General features: G+C 42.1%; 1 protein-coding gene across 1 annotated transcript in view; it reads left to right on the top strand.

Moving 5' to 3' along the window:
* The window catches only part of znf407 (zinc finger protein 407), a 139,578-nt gene that overhangs the window by 89,977 nt on the left and 22,405 nt on the right, over positions 1 to 27,196 (top strand). Inside the window, exons 7-9 of the mRNA XM_046398383.1 lie at positions 1,110 to 1,193; positions 4,041 to 4,161; positions 9,555 to 9,733. Coding sequence (XP_046254339.1) covers positions 1,110 to 1,193; positions 4,041 to 4,161; positions 9,555 to 9,733 — 384 coding nt within the window. The remainder of the gene's footprint in view (positions 1 to 1,109; positions 1,194 to 4,040; positions 4,162 to 9,554; positions 9,734 to 27,196) is intronic.

Raw genomic sequence — 27,196 nt, 5'->3', positions numbered from 1 at the left:
GGTTTTCAAGTCAGTGTGAATCCTAGGTAACTGACAAGTGACAGATTGTCTTTTTGAATTTTGTCAATCTTTATTACAGCGGGTCTTATTTTTCATAGCTTTGGTTTCTATGAGGTAACCTGTTTTTGAGATCCACGGGGCAAGTTGCATGAGCAGTGAGATGATCACACAGGTTGTAAACAAGTCAGCAGTTTATTTGAAGAAAACTATATTTACAGAAAAAAATAAAAGTGAGTGGACCGAAATATTGGCACAAAACCCTCAAAGCACAGAGAGGAGTTGTGTGCGTACGGTGTAGGTATGGCAGGTAAAAGCAGATAATGATGAAAGTCCCTTAACTCCGATGGATGGTTACAGTGGCTATTCTAAACAATTTCACAGTTAAAGCCTTTCTTTTTGTTAAAAAATATACATCATGGTCTAACAGCAAGTATTTTTTACTAAATAATAAACATTCAATTTTTAAAATTTCATCCGATGGAAAGTACTGGAAATACTTTAAAAAATGATTTTTCTTGGTTCTTTGACAAAGGGCTGGATTTGAATGAGTATACAGTGTTGTATACAGTAAATGAGAAAAAGAATGACAGGTTCTCTCTTATTTTCATGTTTTAAAAGAGCTTCACCCAAAAATGAAAATTCAGACATTATCTACACCATTGCAGCATTCTCATAAACCACTGAAGAAGCTGAGGACTTGTTTTAAAAAAAATATATATATATATTTTAAAAAACAACACAAAACAACCTAATAAACATAAAATAGCTCCATTCAGCTCATACAGCATAATCCAAGGTTTGTCTCACGGTGCATGTATGTGTGTTCGAGCTTCTGCACAAACTTCAGACGCAGTGTGTGCTAACGCTCAGTGGCTACAGTGCAGATCTCTGTTTTGCTGTGCAGCTCCAGAAATATTTTGTGAAATAACAAACTTACCTCAACTTTGCATCGGCATGGGCGTGAATAGACAATGACTGAATCTTTGTTTTTGGGTGACCCGTTCCTTTAATGTCAGTTTTCGGTTTCTACTGCAATTTTTCTCTCCATCCTGGAAGACCGTCATGTTTTATCTTCCTTTTCTTCTTCTTCTCTCAATCTGTCTCGGTAGGAGAGAAGTCTTATCTGTGTGACATGTGTGGTTTTGCTGGAGGGACAAGACACGCCCTTACCAAACACAGACGTCAACACACAGGTACGCAACAACACACACCTCCTGAACTCACGCCATAAACTTATATAAACACACACACACACTGACTGTTGTATGTGTGGATCTCTATAATCTGGGACTGTGATTGACAGTTTGGAAAGCTACAGTTTTTTTCCATATAGTTTTAGCAACTGTTTGCTGTTTCCTTCTCTCTCACGCACACACATATGCACACACACAGGCACATCAGTGTGACATGCTGCTGTCAGTGATAGGCATGTGTACCAGTATGGCTGACTGAATCTGAGATTTTTAATTTCAGTTATCATTTCACCATGTCATTCTGTCGCTTAGGGAAATTGCATTTTTCAGATAGGCTGTCAATAACAAGTGGCTTTTTTTTTGGAAATTGGGACAGTGAAACAAATACTGTTCTTAACCGTTGTCTGGCAGCCGCCCAAGGATCAAGAATCCTGTTATAAATATTCATTTAGGTTTTCATAATTCATTTTGTTTGCTTCTCAAATTCTCTGCCATTTCCCCTCGAAACCTCCAGTTTCTGTGTTGACATGTGTCAATTCCACACATTCAGCTGCATCTTCATATCTGTTGTCATGCAGCTGTATGGGAAGGGACCACCCCGTCCCACGACTCTGACTTTTAAATGCCACTGCTAACACCATTATTTTTGTGGTTCACGTTTTTAAAGACCATATAGTGCAGTTATTCAGAATTTTCAAATATTTAACGCCCAGAATGGAGTCAGTATCTTTAAGTTGTTAGTGTTGCTATTGCATTGTCACTGAAGCTGTATTTTAAAAAACACTGGCCACTACTAGATTCAATTAAATGACACGTTAATAACCTTCTTAAATGGGCTGGCAGTGCTTTAAAGCAGGGTGAGGTTTTACTGCACGTTTTAAACACTGACATCCCTGAGCTGTGAGGAAATGTCTGACTCACTACTGTGGTCATTAGAAATAAAAAAAATAACTAAAAGTGCAAAGCTCCCAAAGAGCACAACCCTCTGCCAGATACAGACAACGTGCCAAGTTGCTGTTACTCTAACAGACAGTAAGAGTCCTGCCACTTGTGAGCTAGTCTCTCTGTAAGATTAATGGCTGTGTGTCAAATATGGTAATAATCTGTGATCCAGTGATTGAAATCCCCCATCTGGTTTTCCATCAAAATCTTACTTATCATATTTCATGGAGATGAATTCTCAAGTTGAAAACATATCCTGCTGACGGACAGATAAGCTGTCTGTGGTGGGAACACAACATTTAACAACAGCACATTTTTACTGACGTTGCAACTTGCAACTGTTTACAGTACACACTCTTTAACAATACTCTATCCGGTACTTCAGCTTGAACTGAGGTTTCAGTTAACAGACATTTATTCGTATTTTAGTCTTTAAATGATATTTCAGCTACTTTTATCTGTTTACTTTACAAGCTGTTTACAAATGTGAGTGGACACAGACAAATCGGTTAATGAATATTTAGATATTAATGTTAGAACGTCATCAGTTACAACTCAGATGGAGCTCTCAGTTGGCTGTCACGTAACTTTTGCCATACTTTGCTGTTCCAGAAATCTGTGAATGCATGTGGCATTCTGCAAATGTGTGGAGATTTGTCTGTGTGCCTCAGTAACTATGCAGCCTACATACGCCAGTTGGTGGGAGCACCCAGTTATTTTAAGCGTGACATTGCTGGACTGAGTGCTGTGCTGAGCTCAGTGAACACAGCCGGACCAGGACCAAACACAGCCTCTTAGGTTGACCGCAAGTACCAAGAGATACCGAGGTGATTTACAGCAACTCCGGCCCCGACTCTGGCTCAGGGGATGGCAAAGACATGGCGGTTTCAGGTGGGGACTGGAGAGGTGAGAAGAGAGAGAGGAGTGAGAGGGAGGGCGGGATCAGTCATTGGCCACCTCCAGAGACCTGAATGGGGCTTAGGGCAGAGTCAGCCTCCAGGTGCCAGGAGCCAAACCCTACAAGAAAACCACCTCTGTACTGTATTCCTTGTCGTCAGACTGGCCGCCTGCAGTATCGGGTGCTCTGTTAGGTCCCAGGCCGGCTGTGTTCACTTGGCTCAGCACAGCAAATGTTAACAATTAGCTTTTACTTTAGCAACAAGTAAAGCTATCTGTTTTATCAGGAAACTGTAACTTAAATCACCAAGAGCTGACACAGAGCAGCTGTGGACATCAGAAGGAAAACCAGAAATGTTCCCTCTATAACTTATTGCATGATCCAGTTTCACTAAAATCAGTGGAGAAGTTTCAGAGTTATGTTTCTGTACAATAATCAGTGAGGTCCGGCCCTGAGAAAAGACACATACACACTGTCTGCAAATCTCAGTAGTTTTATACATTTACAAATCACACACGGATGGTGGCACAGTTACACAACCCCCCACTCACATTTGCTAATGGTTTTGCTACAGTAATAGCCCCACAAACTACTTACAGTGCTTACAGACAAAGAGACAAATAACTTCCTACAGGGCTAAGCTAAGTGGATTTATTCAAATGATTTCAGCATTTACACTTTAAGTAATTTCAGTTATTCAGTAGACAAAATCTTGCTTCAACTAAAGCTAAAACGAACAAATTCCTTTTATGTGAAAATCTATGCCTCTGTGTGTCATTAATTGGTCTCCAAATTAACCCCACATAGCATTATGAGCAAATTAAGAAGTCTGAAATATAGTTAGAACTTCAGCAAAATAGTGTAACGTAGTAGCCAAACCATGTCAGTTATAGCTTACCTGGTTTCTATATTTATGTGTCTATGTGTGCTTGTCAGTGGCAGCATTAATATCATCTTTGTCTCATCGTTGTTTTCTGTCTTTTATCTTTTTATCCCCCCCCCCACAGGAGAGAGACCCTTCAAATGTAAGCTCTGCAGCTTCGCCTCCACCACACAGTCCCACCTATCGCGGCACAAACGTGTTCACACTGGAGAGAAACCTTACCGCTGCCCCTGGTGCGACTACAGGTACCGGCTCATTGACCCACCCACGGTTGGTGGCGCTGATGGCTGCCACTATGGCACTGATGATTGGGGGTTGATAGGTAGGGGTAGCAGAGGCTGTGGGGGGTATATAAGTGAGTGAGTGTGATGGTGAGATAGCAGGTGGCATTGTAGGGTAGTTTGGAGGGATGGGGGTGGCGTTAATGCTGGAGGCTTTGTGTTCGTGTGTTTCTGTGTGTGTTCATTTGTGTCTATGTGTGTGAAGGCTGGGAGGGAGAGGTGGAGGGCAGACAGGTCTAATCTCCACAGCACGGCTCCATCTCATCACTCTGCCATCATCAACAGGCCCAGCTAGATCTCTCCCAACACACACTCGCTCTCGCACACATACACCCAATGTCACTGTCACTGGCAGGTCCCTGTCATTAAAACACCATCATACCACATCAGTAATTACACAGGAAATTGTCGGTGAAATTGAAAAAGTTTTGGCTGGCGTTGCACATCTCCATCTCTCCCTGACTCTCTCTCTCTCTGCCTTTCTCTCCGTCTCTCATCCTGTGCTTCCTCGTCAGGTTGTGGCAGAAGAGTGTGAAAGGGAATGATCTCAAACCCATCATTGGTTTTAGATGTACTCTTCATTCGTTTTTTCCCCTCTGTGACAAAGTCATTTCGACAGCTTGCTACACCTGCTCCGCTGCAGTGTAGTGCTTGACTCATTCGAAGTGTTTTGTATGCAGTCCAACTTAGAAAAAATGAAATTCTGAGATGAAATAATTATTGTCAGGTTATTATTTAGCAATTATCAAAGGATAATCTCACCTTGTACCTCAAGATATGATGACTTGTCTTGATTGTAGCAATAAAGAGTCAACCAGTGCAGGTGTTTTGAACTGATACTCTGATTTAAGATGCACATAAGGTGCTTTGAAGATTTTTTTATGCCCAAGTAATAATAAAGGTATTGCATCTTGTCCTTTGCTCTTTTTTTAGGCCAATATATGGTTGATGTATGGCTGGTTTTTATTAGCCACTCTAGTGTTGTCACTCTAAGGGTGACAGTAGCAGTCGTGCTCACATTTTAGTTCAGATTGAAATATCTCATTCTCCGCTCCATTCTCCATTCTTGTTCAAGCTACACTACATAGACAAAAGTATTGGGACGGGGTCGTTTGTCAGGGGTTGGGTTCGGCCCCTTCCAGTGAAGGGAAATCTTAATGCTTCAGCATACCAAGACATTTTGGACAATGCTATACTTCCAACTTTGTGGCAACAGTTTGTTGAAGGACCTTTTCTATTCCAGCATGACTGTTCCCCAGTGCACAAAGTAAGGTCCATAAGGACATGCTTGGATAAGTTTAGTGTGGAAGAATCTGACTTGCGCATACGGAGTCCTGATCTCAACCCCATCAAACACCTTTGGGATAAACTGGAATGGAGATTGCGAGTCAGGCCTTTTGGCCCAACATCAGTGCCTGACCCCACAAATGCATGGCAAAAATTCCCAAAGAAACACTCCAAACTCCTTCCCAGAAGAATGGAAGCATTTTTATCTGCAAAGCTGTCTATGTATTTAGAATGGAATACCATTTAAGTCCCTGCTGATGTAATGGTCAGGTGTCCCAATACCTTTGTCTATGTAGTGTACTTTCAATACATTTGCGGAATTCTATCCAAATGTCTCATTAAATGTATTGGGTCATAGGCTTTGAGTGGTGAAAATTTATGTAAAGAGCTAAATAATCCTATGCATATGTTGATCAAGCCACTACAATGGACTAACTGCAGTATCAGAAGGATACTGTACATAGAAGGAGCCAAATGTTCCTGGTCTTGTTGTTCCTGCACTGATACTTAATGATCATTACAGATAGTGGCAAATGAAACAGTAAATTAGAAGCCCAATTAACATTTTGGTGGCCCCAGGGGTTCAGTGAGATCCATAGGGCAAGGAAGAGGGGCAGGCAAGGTGGGAGGAGGAGGGGGGGAGGAGGAGGGGGAAGGTTGGGGAAACGCCCCGCTGGCTTGCTAATTTGAGGGTGAGGAATTGAATACGGGGGCCTCACACAGCCGCAAGGGGCCTCGCCTCCGCCCTGCTTTTACACTCTGAATACATGTTTAAAACCCTGATGTCTCTGGTGGCCTGACCATGATAAGGAGCTACCAGATGAGTTAGCACATTTGACCTTTCAGTGGAAGCCGGGCTTATGAAATAAATATGATGCAGTTGTAAAGACATATTTAGGTCTGAGGCAAGTAGAGCGCTTGAATGATTGACAGTTCTTGCTCATAGGAAATATTTGTATCTGTTTTACGGGTTTACATTTGATTTTCATTTTTAAAATACCCATTTTAAATGTTATGGATGATATCTACGATTCCCTCTTGATACAATGTGATCTCCATCAAGGCTGCTCCTCAAATGCATGTAAATTAGCAGGGAGTGAATGATCTATCAAATGCCACTCATCTCCTATTCAGACAGAGATAGATAATAAAGGGATGATAATTATAGTTGGGGAATAGTGGGAAAAATATTCTAATGATATTGCACTGGAAGTTCTGGGCTGTCAATTAATGATGTCTGCTTGACTATTCCTGTGCTATTTATGCAGCCGCAAAACTTCTTTACCTCAGTGTTTAAGGAATCATCTCTGTTGTTCACAATGAACAGCTCTTTTTCTCATTAAAGTTACAGTGGCATCTGAAATGGTCTAATTGATATGTAGCCTCTGACTCCTGCCACAGTACCATCTTTCTGGGGCTGCTGTTGTTTATTGAATGCTGTGGCATTCATGTTTCAATCCACCTGTTAGAACAGGCGATGTTCGAGGCGATGGCGGCTTTGAGGATGGCACGCTTACTGTCAGTGCCAGGAAGGTTTGTGACCTTGTAAAGTGTAAGGAGACGTGAAGGAGGGGTAGAGGAGATGATAATGATGATAACTGGGCCTCCTTGGCACAATAAGATCCAAATAGCACCAATGATCCAAATACCCCCCCCAACTCTTGACACACACAAAGAAACACATTTAAATCTCCTCTAATGAAGCACCTCTCAATTACACCTCTCCTATTACCATACACTCGTTTGGGGAGGAGAAATATGGAAATGGCTAAAATAAAGGGGAGAGAGACGGAAAGAGGCAGAGAAAGGTTGATGTATCCATTGAGCATCAGTATGGCTGATTCCCATAGTGAGTGCATGGATGGGGGAGGAAGTTGAAACAGTGTTGGACTAATTAATACAGTGTATAGTAGGAGGGCTGGTGTGGGCTTTCACTAACTGTGACACCTGCTGACTCCTAGACGCACGTTGTGTTGTTTTAATATGACAATTATGCCATTAGCATATCTGAGAGATAGCATGGCCCCCCTAGGAATCCACCCACGCTCTCTTTAGAACCTTTTAGCTCCGCTTCAAATTTTATCTATTTATGCTCCAGCTTTAGAATAAGAAATCAGTTCACTTTAGTATTAAATGCATTTTTAGCAGCATGATTTACTCTAATTTGTGAGCGTTTGACAGTTTAAATTCTCTCTTTTTTTTTCTTCATTATGAAGAAGAACAGTCAACAGATGTGGCCGTGATTTGTCTGTGAACCTGTTATGGTTTTTCTAGTGATGACTGATAAAGTGATCACAACAAAGCGTGCTGGATAAATGATTGAGAATATGTGTACATATTCAAGGTTATCCACATATTTGTGCTGTCAGTCAATCTGTCTCATGTATAAACTACTAGAATTCCACATCTGTGACACTTTCTGTTGACAAAAAACCAACAAGACTTTAAATATGGTTGTCCATGTGGCTATCCATTCTCATGCTAACTACCTGGTTCTTCTTCTGCTTAATGTTCTACCAAGACAGAAAAAAATAAAAGTAAAAGAAAAACATCACCACCTCTAAACCAGGATTGACACTGACTCTAAGCAAATGTAAATGGTTTCATTCATGAAGTAAATATATATCGGATTAAATGCGTCAGTGATCTGGTGAAACTAACACTTCTAATTTGCTATGGATTGCTGCTTTTAAAAAGTGTTTTCCTTTGTTAAGAGCATCGCATCCCAACCTATTCAGTTTTGTGGAGAGCCCTCATTGCTCACCAGTGGCTCGTGCTTATGTATTTCATACAACATGAACAGAATCCAGAGAGGGCCTGCTCTGTTTTTTTTTTTTTTTTTTTTTTTTTTTTTAAGGCCCCAGTGGAGCCGGGCTGGACTGTGGCCCCATGATGGAGAGAGGTGTCTCTGCAAAAGTGAAAACAAATTCTCTCCTTGGCTGGCGTGAGCTATGGCACTGTGAGGCTTTATTGTCCCGGCCAAGGTGATAAGGGAGAGTAATTGCGTATTATACTGTCCGAGAATGTCAGGTCCAAACTGAGCACGAGTGCCCCATCCATCAGCGCATGATGGTGTGTGTTTATGTGTGTGTATGGAACTGTGTTCTACACTGCACATGCTTGCTTGCATGATGCATTATGTGTGCGCTCTCTTGTGCACATGTGTCTGTCTGTGTGAGTGTGTGCATGTAGGGGTTTTAATGGATTCAGATCTGTATATTTGCACCTGTGTAGTCAGATCAGAGATTTTTATTTTGCTGCAAACTAAGGTCTGTTCATATCTATGTATGTATGTACTGTATGTGCATGTTTGTCCAGCCCATTGTGTTTGTGTGAGTCCATGGGCAGGTCTAGATAGAGCCTGGGAGCAGGTCAGGCAGCATCATTAATCAGGAGATGGTTGTGTGTGACTCTCTGAGCTGACATCATTACATCCTACATCCTGCAGTAACTCACTGCTTGGCCTGCCCTATCTGACCAACCCAAAGACCCACAAACTCTCTCACACATACACATACGCCACTATTCTTATGTCTTTCAAACAATTACAGAAGATGCATAATGGATGATTTCAGACATGTCTCTGATGCACTCAGTAGGCCTCCAGATGCAAGCGTCATTCACCTCACCCAGCTTGACTACACACCAAACTTTAACTGTAGGGAAAGAAAATGTCTAGGAGATATATGATGGCATGACTGTATATCAAAGAATTTGCAAGATTTTAATACCGTTTGTATAGCAAGTCGTGTTTTGATATTTTTGAAGATTTCTTTCATCATTTGATGGTTGCGTGCCTGTTGCAGAGAGGGATATTTATATAATGAATGTTTGGAGACTCTGTCCAAACACGGTTACTCCCTCAGCTGCAAAGCCCAGTTTTTATTTTTGTGTATGTGTGTGTGAGATTATTGCAACAAAATAAAGTGTTGGTACAGCAAACCCTTCTTGGGAATGTTGCCAAACATTTATCTTCTGTTTTCTCCCTCATGACTCTCATCTCATCTTTTAATCTTTGTTTTTTTTCCCAAATGGAATGAGGCCTTTTTATCTTTGTTTGTCTCCCTTAGATCCAACTGTGCTGAGAACATCCGGAAGCACATTCTCCATACGGGCAAACATGAGGGTGTGAAGATGTACAACTGTCCCAAATGTAACTATGCCACCAACTCTCCCATGGAGTTCCGCAACCACCTGAAGGAAAATCACCCTGATATTGAGAATCCAGACCTTGCCTACCTTCATGCAGGTAACCAATTCTTTACTATGTACTTGAGGAGGCTTTATTTTTTTTCAATAAGAAAGAAAGAAAGAAAACAAAGTGTTTCACAAATGAGCCTTATCACCAGATTAGGAGGATCTGCTTGAGTGGTGGAAGGATTGGGGTTTGAGTCCAAGAATGCACTTTGGCAGCTGGCCTGGCATTATCTGTGCATGTGTCCTTCTGCACCTCAGTGCCAATTCTCAGCATCCATGAAATTCTGTTCCAAATGGGAAAGAAATGCCTTTCAGGAGCAAGATGTGAACATGTCTATGTGCCTACATTTAGAAACAACAGTGCCTTAAAGACAGCCCTGAACACTTCTGTGCTTGAAGGTTGTTGGTGCTCTAGACTTATTTACAGCAGTGTCTTTCCTGAGCTTTACAGTTAACACATGTGGGAGATGCCCATTACTACCGTGGTTTTATTCTGTTGGCTGATGAGCAGCTCCACTGGATCAGCCGAGAGTTAAGAGACCCTGCAAACTTTACACACAAAAATCGGTTGACTAGTCATGGGGAGTACTACTTAACTTGAATAAACACTTGCATAATGTCTTCTGTATGTCTGGAGGGAGCTTTCTAGCCTGAGAAAATAACCCTGATGCGATCATATTGATTTCTTCAGGAGTATCTCAACTTGGGCCAGCCTTTTAGCAGAAAACCTCGATCACAAGCTGGTCCTTTAGAATTTGAAAAATCAGTAATGGAAGGTCCAATACAAGATAATATTGAGTTGCATTATGGGATGTGTATGACCCAGTGTTTATGGAGCTATAGCCATATTAGATACTACAAGTCGGAATATCTTTCCCTGTATCTCTGGACTGCCCCTTTAAGAGCTTTGCCAGGGGGCATGTTGATGGTACTGGTGTTAATGGTTAATATTATCTCCACTGTTTTTCTTCTATTTCAAGCAATTGAACCTTACCACCTTCCCTTTACAAACTTCCTTCTCTAATCATCTGCATTCCATCATGCAATGTACACACACACACACACACACCATGCATACCCACAGACAAATCAAAATTAGTAATCATTCCACTGAATTAAATCACCTGGCTGCCCCTGCAACCCCGTCCAGGCTCCTATTATTCCACAGTGAGTTTCAGTGAGTTTTTGTCACTGGACCGAGTCTTGCTATTCAATGCTGATGGAGGGCACCCAGCTACAGAGAGGCGGCATTCAGATTGCTAGTCTGTCCATCCCTGCCAATCACTCAGGCCACAGAAACAGATGAAATCTTGTTCCGCCTCTATTGGTTCCTTTGTATCACAGTGTTCTTCCTTTGTCCTTGAAGGCCACCAAATCCAATCGGCAGAGTGCTTGTCCTTCAGAGGAGCAGAGAGGACAGCCTTTATCCTGTTATCCCTTTGACCTTAAATAAAAGCAGTAGAGTTAGAGGGGTGCTCCATAAGAAAAAGGCCAGGCTGAGACATTACTGGAAAATGGCTGCATTCTGGTGGCACCATGGGTTACTTCCTATTGAAACTGAATAGATCTCGGTTGCGTCTTTGTGCTGACTCTAAAAAGTTGATTTCACAAACAGGCTTATTCTTATATTTTCTATTCTTCAAATTCAAGGACCAACTTCTGTCTCCGATCTCCTTGACACCCATGTCCTAACCTTCCTGCAGAACCTTTTCTACCTTCACCTACTCTTACAAAAACTCCTTGTTTATTTTGTCTGTAGTCTCTCACCTTAGATCATAGTACACCTTTACGCTTCTTTTTACCCTTTGACCCCTTTATTTCCCTCACCTCTGTTTGTCCTTATGCATGGCTGACCTTTGGCAAATAAGCAAGTCTCACAGTTTCATTTTGTTGCTTTGGGTCCCCCTTGCTGTGATTTGTTAAGCCATTTGAGAACACAACAGTGACGCCAAGTAAATATGAATATTTCTCTCTGTCTGTCCAATGCTCTGATAAAATATTGAAAGATGTTTATGATCAGGCTGTAAAAAAGCAAACAATGTGCATTGTGGGTTGCAGTTACATTTAGATCTTGCCTGGAATGTCATCTTTCAGTCATTTGGTGCCACTTTCAGGCAAGTTAAAGTAGCATGTTTTCAAGATGTCTTCATGGCGCTAGAATTTATATTCTGCTCACACCACAACTGTTATGAAGCCAAAGAATGACAGTAAGAGAAATGATCCAAAAATGTAGCTGATGGTCTTTCATATCCTAGAATTTTTTACAACACCAATTTCCAGAACGAGAATGATCTAATCGCACTTTGCTTTCACTGATGCCTTACCTTTTGTTCAGATTTTTGCTTCGTGGTAGCGACATGTAAACAACCCACTGCAGCCTTCTTTACCCTGTTAAGACCAAAGCAATCAAACTATAGGTGGTCAGAAAAGGCACTGAAAGTACACTTGTGAACTCTCCCTCTTTCTAAAGAGGGGAAAAGGGAGGTGGGGGTGGTAGCGGAAAGAGCAGTGTTTCATCTAAGTAGACAGAACGAGACCAAAAGAAAGAGACAGGGGAAAAAAGATTAAGAAGGTAGATGTTGAATTAACCTGCTTGTGATTGCTCTCTGTCAGAGTGGCACCAGGGCCAGCAGCAAGAGGCAAATCATCTGTGATGGGCCTTCCTGCTGTTCCCCCTTTGAAAGACACAGATCAAACGCACCCTAGTCACGGGCCCTTGCAGCCCCTTGTGCTCGACTGATTGACACCCGAACGTCTCCACTGCTGTTCTGTCTTTCCATCTCTCTCTCTCTCTCTCTCTCTCTCTCTCTCTCTCTCTCTCTCTCTCTCTCTGTCTCTCTATCTTCCCTTCTTTATTCAACGTCACACTTCGAATTAAAGCCCTTCTCAAGGATGAAAGCAGAGGTCCTTTGCAAAAGAAGGAAGAGAGGGAATTAGACCCAGCAAGTGATGGAGGGGAATGATGATTAGAATTGGAGAGAGGGGAAGAAGGGGGAAAAAAAAGGTTAGATATGTGAGGGGAAAATGTTGCTGATAGGACACATTTTAATAAAATGGTAATGACAATTGTCTTCCTCATGCGATCTGCAGAGAGATACGCCAGAAAAAAGTGCCTGTGCTTGTGTGATCTCAGCATAGATAGCACTGCAGCAGAAGTAGAGCTACAGGTACCTCACAGGACTGCGACTTCGCTAAATTACCCCTCTACTTGAACTTTCTTTCCAGTTAAAATGCTGCAAGTACACTATGACTGAGGAGAAGCCTTTGATATGAGTACATTTCCTTCTTTTTTTTTACTGGCTCCCTCCAGCGAGGTCAGCTGTGGTTGCAGGGCAGTGGCTTTGTTAAATCAGCCTCCTGTCCTGTTCAGTACCAAAAACCATGTTACAAACACACACCCACACACACACACAGGTGAGATGTCGCCATTAGCTTTGTCAGAGCATCTTCATCCCAGTATTTTTAATTGTGAAATATTTCCCTAATTTTGAAGCAAGGTTATAATTACACATCTTGGGGGCATAGAGATCAAATGCTTTGTAATTAGCTAACAGCGACTGAATACTTGGATGTGCTGCTTAGTGCCTAAAAAGATAAAACAAATAAATAAATAAACTTCTTCAAGGCATTGTTGCTGCTTTATGCAGATTCTATTTTCCTTAATAATGCATGATGGATGGCTACTGTAGAGGGCTAGAGGAGACCTGGCCTTGTAAGTGATGATCTTAATACACAGTTACAACCACAGGCAAATTCATTTGTTTGCATATATTTTTCCTTATTAAACAAATCTGTAAACAAATATGGGTTTGGACGGCTTTTACTTAAGTTATGCATCTGTGTGCTTGGCCGGCTCCCCTCCCTCGCTCTCACCTTCTGTTCATCATGTAATGAAACATTACTCTCCTGAGTTTTACTTGCGTATTGTGTTACAGCGGCGTGTTGGATTGTGGAGGACAGGTGTGTATGTCATGCAAATGTGTCCTGGTATCCCAGCGCATATGACACTGTGTCGACGTTGTGAAAGAAGCCACAGACACCGGCAATAAAATCAACATCTGTTTCTAATAACAATGTGTTATATGTGACACGTTTCTATGTGGAGAAAATACGTGAAAAAAAAAAAACAAAACAATGCATCACAGTTCTTTGAAAAACACCTACAGGACATCAAGTCGTCAGCGCCTGTGATGAACCTGCATCTTTGTGTCACCTTCCTTATGTTGCATTCACATGATAGGCATTAATGAAAAAAAGTCATTCTGTTCAGTGCAATGTAAAATCTGATTAACACACCCTCATTGTGCTGATGCTGTTACAGCATAGATTTAGTTATTTGGAGTTGCATCTTACAAAGTCAACAATGGGAGATTTTGCCATCATAGTTTGTCTTCATGTCAGTTTTTAGAACACTTGCTGTTTTTTGTGCCCGTGTTTGTTATTCTGTATCCATCAATTTTCCTCAACCACACAAAACAGCCTCAGTTAGCCTGCATGTATGGACTTGAAGATTACCTCAAGCCAGTGTTGGGGTGTTAATTGGCTAATTCCCTCATGGGGGAACACCTTACAGCTTCATCTGGGCCTGAACGATTACTTTGAGGACTGAAATGAATCCTTTTGAAATCACAACTCTTCTCTTCAGTCCCTTCATCCCACCTTTAAATATCCCTTTTTTTTGTAAGACGCATTAGTCGCTCTTTTCATCCACACACCTTTCGTCCACACACTTCCCATGTATTGATATAGCAGTTAAAAGGCAGCTGTTCAATGCCCATGTGTCCCAGTAGACATGCAACAAGGGGTGTGTGAGTATGATTGGGGGGTGGTGGTGTGTTTGTGTGTGTGTGTGTTGGTGTGGGTTGGTGAGGGGGTGGCTAAGCAGTTTAGGGGATGCACACCGTCGCTTGCACGCGTCTCAGTAAACCAATACAGGGCCGGTCTGGGCCGAGCAAGCAGCAATTCCTGAATAATGACCTGCTCCAATGAGCGTGAAAACTCCCCCCAACCGGCTGCATTTATCACACATCAGCCACAACAAACGGCCTTTTGTTTCATGCTCTTCCTCCATTCCCTTCTCTTCCTCCTGGCACCAATCCTACTGCCTCCTCCCAGCCGTTTACTGACAAGTCCCATCCAACCAGAGTAGAGTTGTAGAAGCAGCAGGTTTCTGGCTGCTCCAAACATGAAGTAATGTCTATATTGTGCTTTGGCCACCTTGAGGCCATTGTTGGCTGTTTTATTTCTTATGGTGAATGATGACCAGAAGTATAGTGTCACTGACTGCCTGGGTCTACCTCTGCCTCTGTCAGAGCCTCTGGACAGGATCTGTCGCTGTCACAAGATTTGAGGCAGATTAAATACATTTTATATATGCTCCCTGTGTTTATATATGCTGCCCAGTTATAGTAGGTGCTTGCTTATGTTGCACTGTTCTAAAAAGTTGCAGATGGTTTAAGTAGGGCGAAGCCTGTAACAGTTGTAGGACAAAAGCATACAAACTGCTCAGTCTGCGTAGTCTTTTAGTTTAATGCTTCATTCCGATTGTGGCATTTGGGAAATAGAAACTTGAATGTTGAAATTCACAAGAAGAAAAATTATTAATTGTGTTGTAACCAATTTTTAGCTTCAAAATTTGATCTAATTGTAATTTTCTGAGCTGGTTAGTGGGCAAGTTTGCAGACTGAAACTACTTTTCCTGGAAAGCTTCACTGGCAGGTTTTGTTTGGCTGTACTTCAGCTCCCTCATGTCCCTCATGGGACATCAGGGTATCATTCATATAAACACCTTCTTTTAGACATTTTTAGATGTTTAGAATGTGTCAGCACACATAGAATGTATGACTTCTTTCTTTCTAACCAACAGATAAAAGGAATAATATTTGTCAGACCAGCGGAGTATGCTTTCATGTGAATGCAGAATGCGTAGACTGAAGTGCACACATAGACACACGCACACAAACGCCTCCTGTGAGCGACATGTGGTAGGGATGCTCACAGGCAGGGCTGCTCTTTCCTGTATGGGACAGTGAATATTGGACTAGACAGGCCGCCGGCTTCTATAAAGCCTCATCCACAAGCCAGTCCTCCTTCTCCTTTATCCAGCTACAGCTAACAGCTAACCTGTCTGAAACAAGTATAAAAAAGAAAGAAAAGTTATGGATGAGAAAGCTGTGTTAAAAAGAAAAGTGAAAAGCTAAGAAAGAAAAGCAGAAATTGTGAGGGAGAGCAAGTTGTGAGTCAAGGCTGATGATCACTTTCATTTCGGTTTGCCCCATCTTGACCTTTACTGAGTCAACACAGCTTCTATACTACCAACATGTTTTCCCTGATCTACACACTCATTGGCTGAAGTGCACTTCTGAGATCTCCACTTCGACCTTTGCCCCTTTAACTGTGCCAAGGACCCTTGTCTTCCTGCTTCGCTTCCCTACCCTCCGCGTGTCGTCTGTTTGGTGGCTCTACAAACGTCTCGGCATCCCTAATTACCAACAGGCTCAACTTTTCTAACTAAACAACCAATTACCAGCGCTTTAGCCCAGCCCAATCCCATGTTTCCTGATACAGTGTCCTATTAGGGCCCCTTATTTCTCCCCCAGCATAATTGAATCCCCTGGCTGCTCATCAGTGGGCTAATTTAAGCCAATGTGCAGAGTTGGTAATCAGAGGGGCTGCCTATTAGTCTATCAGACCCCAATTAAGTGCCCTCTTATTTCCAACATAACAAGCCAGTATCAGCACCGCTGTTATTGTATTTTCCTCTTTAGTGTCCAATTTTGTTTGGGTAAATCTGTGGTCTGTTTGGAGAATAAGAAGAAAAAGAGGGGAAAAGTGGAGTTTCCATGTTAAGTTAGCACTGTTAAACGTGGCATTTCAAGAAATTTGCTTGTAGACGGAGAAGACAGACATAAAAGGTCTACTGTCTTACTGATATGGCTCAGTGGTTGGGATTTTTCTGTCCAAAACACCCAACAGTTCCTTAATGTAAAACCTCTTCCTGCACATGTTAAGGGGAAAAAAAAAATTATGAACCACTTTGAAACAGCAGTAAAGATTCGTGATATCATCAGAACCTCATCAGTATCAGCCAATAAGGATGTTAAAATGAAACATCTGCACAAAAGGAACATTTGTGCCAATATGAAAGACATATATAGACATGTTTGCATGTGCTAGTATGCATCACAATGCAACCAAATTAGTTGGAACATATCAACAGAGCAAGTGTTTCATGCTGAAAAAAAATACTCCTCCCGTCCGCCTAAATCAAAAACTTAGTGATAAAACTAACAAGAGGAAGTCAGGCATTTCATTAACATAGGAGAATGCCTGACCTGATCTGTTGCAAAAGATTTTTTTCACCACATTACTGGGGTTCAGTGAGCGCACATATCACTAAAATCTTGTTAGAAAATTTATGGGCAGTGAAGTTTTTAAACTTTAAAAAATTCAAACATCTGTCTCACACTGCCACTTGGCTCTGCCAAAATCTGATGTGACTTAATGCAGCTTTAACTTGACAAATAGATTTGAAACGGGAAAAAAGTTTAGAGATGAATGCCTTCATCACCAGCAGCACCTCTTTCTGTCCTCTCACAAGTGCAGAATATCTTACTTCCCCACCCCTTTTCTTATTCTCCCTCCCTGTTTCTCTGTCCTGTCTCAGTGACTGGTGCGGCTGAGGGGAGCCCGAGTGTGAAAGAGGCCCACTGAGGGCTGATGAGGACTGTCTCAGCAAAGCATGTCTCAAATCAGGGACTGTGTTTCTACTGCACTTTAGTGGGTGTGTGTACAAACGTATACAGTATGTGTGTGTCTGTATGGTTTCAAGGAATAGTCGTGCGTGTCTCGAAGTCTAAATGTGTGCGTGTTCAGTGTTGGTGTCGACTCCCCATAGCCTAATTAACGGGTGAGGAAAGCCACTCACGGGGAGATTAAACCTAAAAGGGTAAATTAGCACTCAAAAGGGGTGTGGCAAATTCACACATACGCACAGGCCATGAAATCTCTTCTGACACCTGTGAAAAAAAGGAGAAAAGAGAATAAGGAGGATGGAGAGAGGGGAAGAACTTTTGTATTTCTATAGCAGGGCTCTGTGCTATGTGTTTGTGGAGATGAGGATCCAGACAAGGTACTTCATTTAAATTAGAGATCAGCTTGGGTTGGCTGATTAGTGGAATGATATGTCTGTTTTACTTATAAATTTACTTATTTTGTTGTTGCAAGTCGCTTTGGACAAAAACTTCTGCCAGTCGAATGTAATGTAATTTAAGGACTGCAGGTCCATAGATGTCTAAAAATATCAAATAGACTTACAATTACCCAAATATGAAACTTAAGAATATCAAAATTTCAGTTCTGAATTTTAGTGTTACATTTTAGTTAAAATATAAATTCTGGTTTAATTGACCCAGCCACGGAGCCGTAAGCCCTCGCTGAATATATGAAACATTTAATATAGCATCATATCAAGTGTCAATATTTCCCTACTTACCTCTTGTAATGTCTTACAATGCACTATGTTTTGGTTTTATTGGCTGCACATTTAAAGGGGTATTCTAGTGATTTAGTATTGCCCTTCCACAGTGCTTGGGGACCTGGGAGAGACACTTAAAAAAAGACTGATCACAACTGAAACAGCAGACACAGTGACTTTAAGGCTCTAGTGTGGGATGCGTATGCAGTATTTGTTTTAGACGTCTATGCTCCCTGTTCATAAAACAAGCTTTCTGCTGTAGTCTTGTAGTCACCCATCCCAGGCTGAGATTAATCTTGATGGCATAATCAAGAGTGTCATCTGTGTTATGTCACAACTTCCATTAACATTCCATTAACATTATTTCCTATCAAAAATGAAAACCACGATTTGTGCACTTTCATTCATTAATTCATTCATTAAACGTTAATGGAAATTGTGAACATTTTTTAAATTCAGTGATCTAGAATTAGTGTAGTGTGTGTGTGTTGTTGCGTGTCACATCATTGGTCATCCTGCTTCACATAAATATCCCAGAATTCCGGAGTGTGTATTAACTCCCTGGGCTGCCCTGATATCTTTCTATAACTGTCTGTCCTGCACTACTCTCTCAGTACATCAGCGCGCTTTCTGCCACTTTCTTCTGGTGCCATGTGTTTGTGTGTGTGTGTTACGATGTCTTACCATTTGGGTGGATGTGTGTGTGTTGAGAGTGAGTGATGTGACTCTGGGCCAGCAGCTGAATCTGCCATGCTATCTGTCTCTCTATCTGTTTGCCGGTCTGTCTGTTGTCTCTTCTGCGTTGTCTTCTACTCCTGTTTGACTGCTATCAGACAAGTGTGTTGTGAGAGTGTGTGTACATGTCATCTGTCAGTGTCTTTCTCCAGAATCAGACATCTAACAGAGAATCTCAGCTTGGCCCACATGTACACACAAACTGTGTAAAGATACACACACGCACGCAGTTTCACACACAACTCCATCTCCAGTCTTATAGTTCTTTGCCCCAAGGACTAAGTGTGTATGTTTGCACGTATAAAAGATTTCATGTGTATTGATGTGTTTCTGCAAATACACACACACTTGCATGTCTTTCTGTTTGTGGGTGTAAGAAAATAGATCTCAGTTCTGTCACGGCTGGGCCTGCAGGCGTGAGAGACCTTAACGGATGTCTCCCTCAGTGCAACACACACACACACACACACACACACACTTCCTCTCATATGCACAAACACACACACACACACACAAACAAGTCTCAGACCCCTCTCCCTCCTGGACTTGCAAAGAGGAATACAGATTCAGGCTCCTCTCTAGATAGTGATCAGCCTCACCGTGGCTTCAGAAATGCTATCTTCACCGGGCGGCTGAATTGATAATACTCCCCCCTACGCATTTTATTACAAAGGCCCAGTTTGTAAAAAGGTAATCATTTACTGTTGCTACTATCTCCCTGAGCCATACATCTTCTGTCTTCACAGGACAAAGTTCTCCTGCTGCTACCGACGCTGTTTTTTTTTTTTTTTTCCTTTTGGTTTTTTATAACTGGTTTTGTAGATGGCCACTTTCAGGTTTATCACCTCCTGCTGCCTCTGAGTTTTACACAAACAACGAATCCACTCTGTAGAATTAGATGTTTTTGTCAAAACTATGCTGTTGTTTTTGCATGCATACATGGGGGCTCAATGTTTATATATGATTGAGGGTGTGTGTGTGTGTGTGTGTGTGTGTGTGTGTGTGTGTATGTAGGGGACAGAAAGGCTGAAAATGACAGTGAATGAAGGACTAATCCCTTTGGGCACATAGCAGAATCCAATACCAAGTACCAAAATCTCATCATTTCAATTATCATATTTATCATATTTATTCATTTTGTCCCAGCCAGGCTTAATGCTGTCTCGCTCTCCTCCCCTCCCCTCTCTCACCGCTCCTTCTTCTGTACATTAATCTATTTTTTCCCTCCATTGCGCTTTCCACTGGCAACATGTGAGCCTGCCAGTCATGTTGATTGACAGCACTCAAGTGGCCTACAGAAAAGCAGCTCATTTTTTCTTTCCCTTTTTTTTTTTTTTTGGTCAGACATGCTGGTGATGCCGGGGCCTTATCAGGAAACCCAATAACCCAATTTATTGCCGTTTCTGTGGGCGAAAGGGGTTGCCACTCACGCTGACTGACAGCTCTCACACTTGCTAGCTCCAGTGTAGGGATTTCCTTTAAGTTGTTATGTTTTTCTTTTTTTACCACGTACTGTCGGAGATTATTCGACAGCACACAGACATACGTACACACTTTACACACAAAGACGTAGTGGAGAGATCAGCCTGGCTCCCTCGTCTCCAAACCATTTTGTTTTCTTCCGACCTTGGCGGTGATTATGACTGACGGATGGCGATCGGCGGCCCTGCTCTCCACACACCGGGTCAAGTTCAGCTCTGTGAACATGTTTGTTTGGGTAATTGTTTTAGTCTTGGGGGAGGAACTGAGGGTAAAGAAAATAAACTCTAAAAGGAAAAACTCACTAGATTTGCAAAGAGATTGGTATTTCTCCTTTTTTTAGAGTACAAAACAGCTTTGTTGGTATGGCTGGAACATGGCATGTGGGAATACGGGCTCAGGTTTGAATTTATATGTACAGTTTGTTTTTTTGTATTTCTGTCTGTGTGTTTTTGAGTTTCATGCAAGTATGTGAGCACACAAGCATGTTTTCCTTTGTCTGATATGCATTTGAAACCACATGTTTGCGTGTCATCATGTGTGAGTTTTTTGCCTGTCCCTGTCTATGTATGCGTGTGATGCTTGTGTGTGTGTATGTCTGTGTCAGCTCTTGTGTGCATTTGTGTGTCGAGTATGACCTCCGAATCCCGAGGCTTATCGTGGCGGTGTTCCACATTATTGATAGCGAGCGAAGATATCGACAGGCCAAGCGCCGGCAGCTTGCAGCAGCGCCGGCAAGCAGGATGGGACTTTGATATGACATATTGTGCGTCTCAGCACAAGCCATAAATAATTCTGACACGTTTTTGTATGCATGGGAAAGTCCTTGATTCAGCCTCCCATAAAAATAAACTTCTATTATGGAAGGTATTTGTCAAGTGGGTGCGTGATGGATGGCCCGGCGTTTACCCCGTGGCAGGACGATGGGTTATGGATGCCCGCCGCCCCTTGCCGGGGGAGGAGTCGCACCCAGCAACGCTGACACCAGAGTAATTACTGCCCTCCTCACCACGGCAACGGAGGGAGGGAAGTGGAGGAGAGATGAGGGCAGAGAGGTGTGTGTGCGGCGGGAGGGGGGGGCTTTTATACACACACCTGCACCTCCCTCCATCCCTCGCTCCACAATGTCCTGTAACGTGACAAGGGTGATGGAGGCTGTAATGGCAGTGATGATTGGACACAGCTGGATTGATGGATGGATGGATGATGTAAGAACAGATGGATGGTAAATTGATAAATAGTAGAGTTACACCGATCTGATCTTTTTTGTAAGTGTGACCTGCTGATGCCGATATTTGGCCTTTCTACTTTCCTTTTCAAGAACTATGATTGACAGCAAATACAAACAAAAATTCAACTTTTCTTCAATGCACCATTTTACCTTCATAATAAAATAAATTATTACATTTCAAAATTTCCTTTCAAAATAACGCAATTGGAAAGAGCTACAAATAACAATTAATTGAAAATGAGCTGTACGCCCAACTATGTCTGACACACAGGAGCTCGGCTTGGTCATGAGAAGTCGTAGTATTTGTTTACCACGTGACTGTGACTTACACTGGACATTTACAGTCAGCTCCACACTCTAGACATGTACGAGACCTGAGTTAGTCGGTTAATTCACTCGACTCCTAAAAAACTGAGATTCACGAATCCCCCTCTTCATTAACCTGGATCTGATGAGTCTTTGGCTATACTTGCTGTTAACAACCCATATAAACACAAAATTATAATTTGCGTAATTCATAATCTCTTTATAATCTACCCCAGTCGTTCAAAGTCCTTGTTAGGATTAAATTGTTGCAACAAATAGCATAAATTGCATGGACTAGCAGTGGTAGCTACCGTATTCGTCGTCGGGGGACTCAGAGAGCCAACAGTCGAGTTAGAAAAACTTTGTGCACACGTAGCTAATCCATGTTAGTAGGATCAGGCCATAACTGACTGACTCGTGTGAGTGTGCATGACTCATGCTCCACAGGACTTGTGACTGTGAGGGAGAGCCAATAAAATCTTTTCATTTCACTGCTCATACCAAGGAAAGACAGGAGGGGCTGCTGTCTTGTGTCTGGCACTGAGCTCTAGCTAGCTTTAGCCACTTTTCCTTTGCTTGTGTCTTCTTGACACAGTCATGTGTAAAGCACACTGGCTTGGAATCGGAGATACAAGAGTCTCACTGGTTGGTTTCCGGTCCAGGTCGAGAAGGCAGGGAACTGTTCGATTCCAGTCCTTGGCCAGTCGATCGGCGCATCTCAAATACATAGATTTGTGTGATTACTGTAAACAAATGAGCCTGTGGCAGTGGTCATGGTTACACATCTCTGTCTTATTATTATTATGTCTTATTTGCCTCTTTCAAAGTAAAAAAAAAAACATTTGCTATAGACAACATTTCTCCCACTTTGATGAAAGGTTATTTTATTGCTAATCTTTCTCTTAGAGCTGACACAATTAGTTAATTCAGTGATAATTCAGTTGTCAGAAAACTAATTGACAACAGTTTTGGTTAGGTGAACTTTCCATGATGGCAAATTTAATTTTTAAATACGCATTTATTTAGATACAAACAGTGTTTACTTTAGAGAAAATGAAGCACTGAATCAGAAGCATAAGGCACTAAACACTATTTACAGCCACCATAAAATAGTCGCAGAGAAGTTGAGAATTGCTGCTTTTGTTTGCAAATGAAAACTTTTTACGTTTTGGCAGCTGACTGGACAAAACAAGCAACTTCAAAATGCCACCAAGGCCTGTGACCTTAATAGATCCAAAAGTAATAAAAAAAATAAGTTAATCAAACCAGTAGGGAAAATAATTACAACTGTTTATTGTTTTCTATAATAAATAATCATAAACATTAATATATATGTTGCAAATAGTTGATTTTCCTTTGACTCTGACATAACGATTGTTAAGTTCAGCTCTGTATTAATTTGCAGATAAAGGTTGTACAGCTTGACCTGATAAGATTGCAGCATAAAGAAAACGAACACTTTAGCAGAGTGTGTTTTAGTGTGTTAGCTTGCATACATTCACAAGCTTATGCCCATGTGTTCTCATGTTGGCACACTTATGAATATGTACAGGCATTTGTGGTGCTAATGAGCCCATGTGTGCATTTTTCTATGTCAATCTGTGGGCCCAGCAGCCAGATTGAGCTGAGGCTTGTCTGCCATCTGAGGAAGAGGAGGAAGGTAGGCGTGGGGCTTGGAACAGGTGAGGGATGGGTGCTCTCCTAACCACAACTACCCCTGCTACCCTGCGTGGGTGTGCGGGTGAGGGGGGATCAGGGCGGGGGCCACAGTGGCAGCCTGTCAATAAGTGAGTGGGAGTGACACCTGTTCACCACTGCCCACCCCTTCATCCTTACAGCTGCTTCGCTGCCTCTGCCTCAACCTTTCCCTCCCTTCCATGATGTTCGCCTTTCTCCTCCTCCTCCTCCTCAGCAGGTAGCATAGAAAAGAAGCTCGCAGCAGGCCGGAGAGCAGGAAGTAGGACTGGTCCAGATGTTCTTGCATGCGAGGAAGGAGGAGGGTTTTGTCAGGACACAAACACTAACTCAGACAGTTACTGTAACATCAGCAGCTGGCCTCTGTGCTGCTGTTAAGTGAAATGATTGGTGCAAGATGGTGTGTGTAAGTTGACTGGCATAAGCCACACACTCATGTACACTCATGTGTACACCATCTTCAGAAACACAGGACAACAGAACAGAACAGAACATAGACCTGGATGTGTTTTCTGTTCAACCTTGCAGTTTATTTTGTTTTGAAGCTACAGCAGTACACAGTCATTTTCTTAATATAAAGTATAATTTGATATTTATTCCAAAGTTCAACAAAAAAGTTTCAGTTAGTCACTTTATCAGTCATTTTCCTAGCCTGTCCAGGGATTCGGGCCCCCACACTCACACTTTTCTGACTTCCAGGCTGCTACGACCTTTAAGAGAAGAAAATTTTATCTCCCTATGTGATTCAAGATTCAAGAGTCTTTATTGTCATTATGCAAGCATAACAAAATTTTGTAAAGATTCTCGGCTCAAATGCACACATATAAAAAAATTTTTAAATGAATGTGGTGATAATCTGTGCAAACATTCAAACATTCAATGATGAACAAAGTCAGTTTTCTCTTAAAAAAGGTGTCCAACATAACCTACTACATGTCAACCCTCCACTAAACCCTTACATACAAATGCAAACTGAGGCAGACAGTATTAAGAAATGCTTGTTTGCATGGATCAGTCCTTGTTTAACCCGCTAACCCTCTCCCAAGGTCCAGATAGGTGGACTGAAGCTGCTGTCGGCTGCTACAGATGAGGGGTCAGGGAGAGGAACAGGCCTTGGTCAATAGGCTTAGAAGACCATCAGGGACTATTGATTGTGGCGGACAGTGAGGCCAGCACTGCACTAATTGTTTCTTTACTAGCCTGTGGCAAAGACAACAGTCACAGGCAGGAACTCATGAATCTTACATCTGTTTTGTTGCGAAAGCACCAGGAGTTAATAGCCTTTGATTACCGAGGGGATTGTGTGTGTGTGTATGTGTGTGTGCACATAGATGAGGCACATGTAAGAATGTGTGTGTGTGTGTAATGTAGGAGAGAATCAGGGTTGTATAAAATGATGGATACATGCAATAAAACATTAACAGTTAGGCCAGTTTTTAACAGTTTTGTTTAGGTAAAGGAATTTAAGCTGGGATTTGTGGCATTTTAGATGTGAGTGTACATGAACTGTGATGTTGTCATACAGTTTGTTACAGATAGAGATTTGTTACATACAGACAGACCATGGATGTAAAGACTGGTAGCCGCCTTGTTTGTTGCCGCTGTGTGACAGAAATACATTCCTCATAAACCCTATTGTTTCTGCCACCCAAAATTTTTAGTTAAAATGCTCTGTATTGTACCTGTAATGACTTGGTTTACCTGAAATCCCCTTTTCACACTTCAAGCTGAGTCGCTACCATTAAATATGGTCCCCTGTCGAGCTCTCTATTCAAATTATTTCTCACCATTTACACAATAATACAAATAGTTTTTCTGCTCTCCCACCCACCCCCTCCCTGATTTCTGCCTCGCCAGTACCAGTTTTACTGGCATTGTGCATCTTGTTGGGTTTTCAGAGGGCAGTTTTTGCCCAGGACTCATATCTGCTATTCTGACGGCGCTGCAGTGGCCAGACTGAATTCAGCTGCGTGCAGTTTGTTTATTGCGTACAGCAGCAGAGTTTGTTTGTGGCCGGCTGTCAGAGCGGCCAGCCCGTTGTGATGAAAGACACTTGGACCTTCCCATCCATTTCACATTTGCTCCAATCAATTATTCAACAGGACAGCCAATTAAAAATGAGGGAGAGCGGTCAGGGCCTCGCCCCCCGAAGGCCGCCACTAGACAACTCTCTCCGTGAATAATTGGTGCAATTAATTTAGCATTGAGCAATAAAGGAGTTCTCACTCTCCTCTCTCCCTCTATCTCCCTCTCTCTCCCTATATACCGCAGAACCTCTCAACACACCAGTCATTACGGACACATATCACAACAACACACACACGCACACTGCAGCAGTAATAATAGGAGAACATTTGTGAACTATTGTATAACACGCAGGTAAGGCCACAGACTCCACTTGTAATTTGACCTCCTTTTTATTGAAAACAGGAATTTATTTACACAGTCATTTTTAGTAAGTAACTGTCTTAAAGAGTATTTTAACAAAAATCAGAAGGCATGAAACTGAAAAGCCCTTTGCTTTCGTCATATTGGTGGATATTTTTTTTATAATGCTCACTTTATAATGCTCACCATCTGGAGGTGGTGTTTTATCTAGCTTGTTATTTCCCAACTATATTCACTGGAAACATACTCACACACTCTAACAAAAACACAGCTGTGCCCTCTGGGACATCCGCACACACATACACACATTTCTTTGGACGCAGTGGGAGAGAACCCAAGCTAAGTTTCAGAGCGTTGTAAATTATTACACATACAGAGGAATTATTCCATTTACTTGATTCTATACATTTCTCGCTCTTATTGTCCCTTATCTGCAATTATGGTTAATTTGCTGCTGCCCTCGTGAGATGGTGCCTGTACCAGTAATGGTGGCACCCACGCCAAGTGCGCGTGCACCCACACACACAGTAATAAGAAGACTAAGGAAGAGGGTAATGGTGACAACTAAATTCCACAACAGCTTTGATTTATTCAATCACAACAGAAGTATTACAATGTACCAAACATCCTCCACACTTTCTTCTCTCTGCCCTCCTCTCTCCTCCTCATCCCCTATAACACCCTCTTTATTGATCAATCTCTAACTCTTTGTATACTCCTTCTTTCTCCACCACCCACCTCCATGAACAAACCCCACCACCCACCTCTTCTGATACCCAGATTGACAGTTGAGTAATTTCACTGTCAGTGCTGACTGACGCATGGTAATGGAAAGACGTTTCAGGGTGGCATTACAACACAAAATAATTTCCAATTTACCGCTCATCAAAAGCACCGTTACAAAATAAAGAGAGAGAGAGAGAGAGAGAGACAGAGAGGGGTGGGGGGTGTGTGGGGGGGGCAGTGGATTTATGGCTTCAATTACTGATATTTCACATTTAGTTTAAAGCGACATGTTTTTGTAATATGACAGGCTTCAGTGGATTTGAAAACCTCTTCAGACCTCTCCACTCACCTCTTCTTTTTTTTCCCGTACCCATTCCTCTCCCTTCTTGCTGTGGAGATAATGAAAGGGCGAATAGGACGGGAGGTGGGGGGGGGGGGGGGGGGGGGTTAGGAAGAGAGTGATAGCTGTGACTCCTGAG

Source organism: Scatophagus argus, chromosome 9 (genome assembly GCF_020382885.2).
Source record: "Scatophagus argus isolate fScaArg1 chromosome 9, fScaArg1.pri, whole genome shotgun sequence".
In the NCBI taxonomy this organism is placed as follows: domain Eukaryota; kingdom Metazoa; phylum Chordata; class Actinopteri; family Scatophagidae; genus Scatophagus; species Scatophagus argus.
The sequence above is the reverse complement of the archived record's forward strand: the minus strand, read 5'-3'. Positions and strand labels throughout refer to the sequence as shown.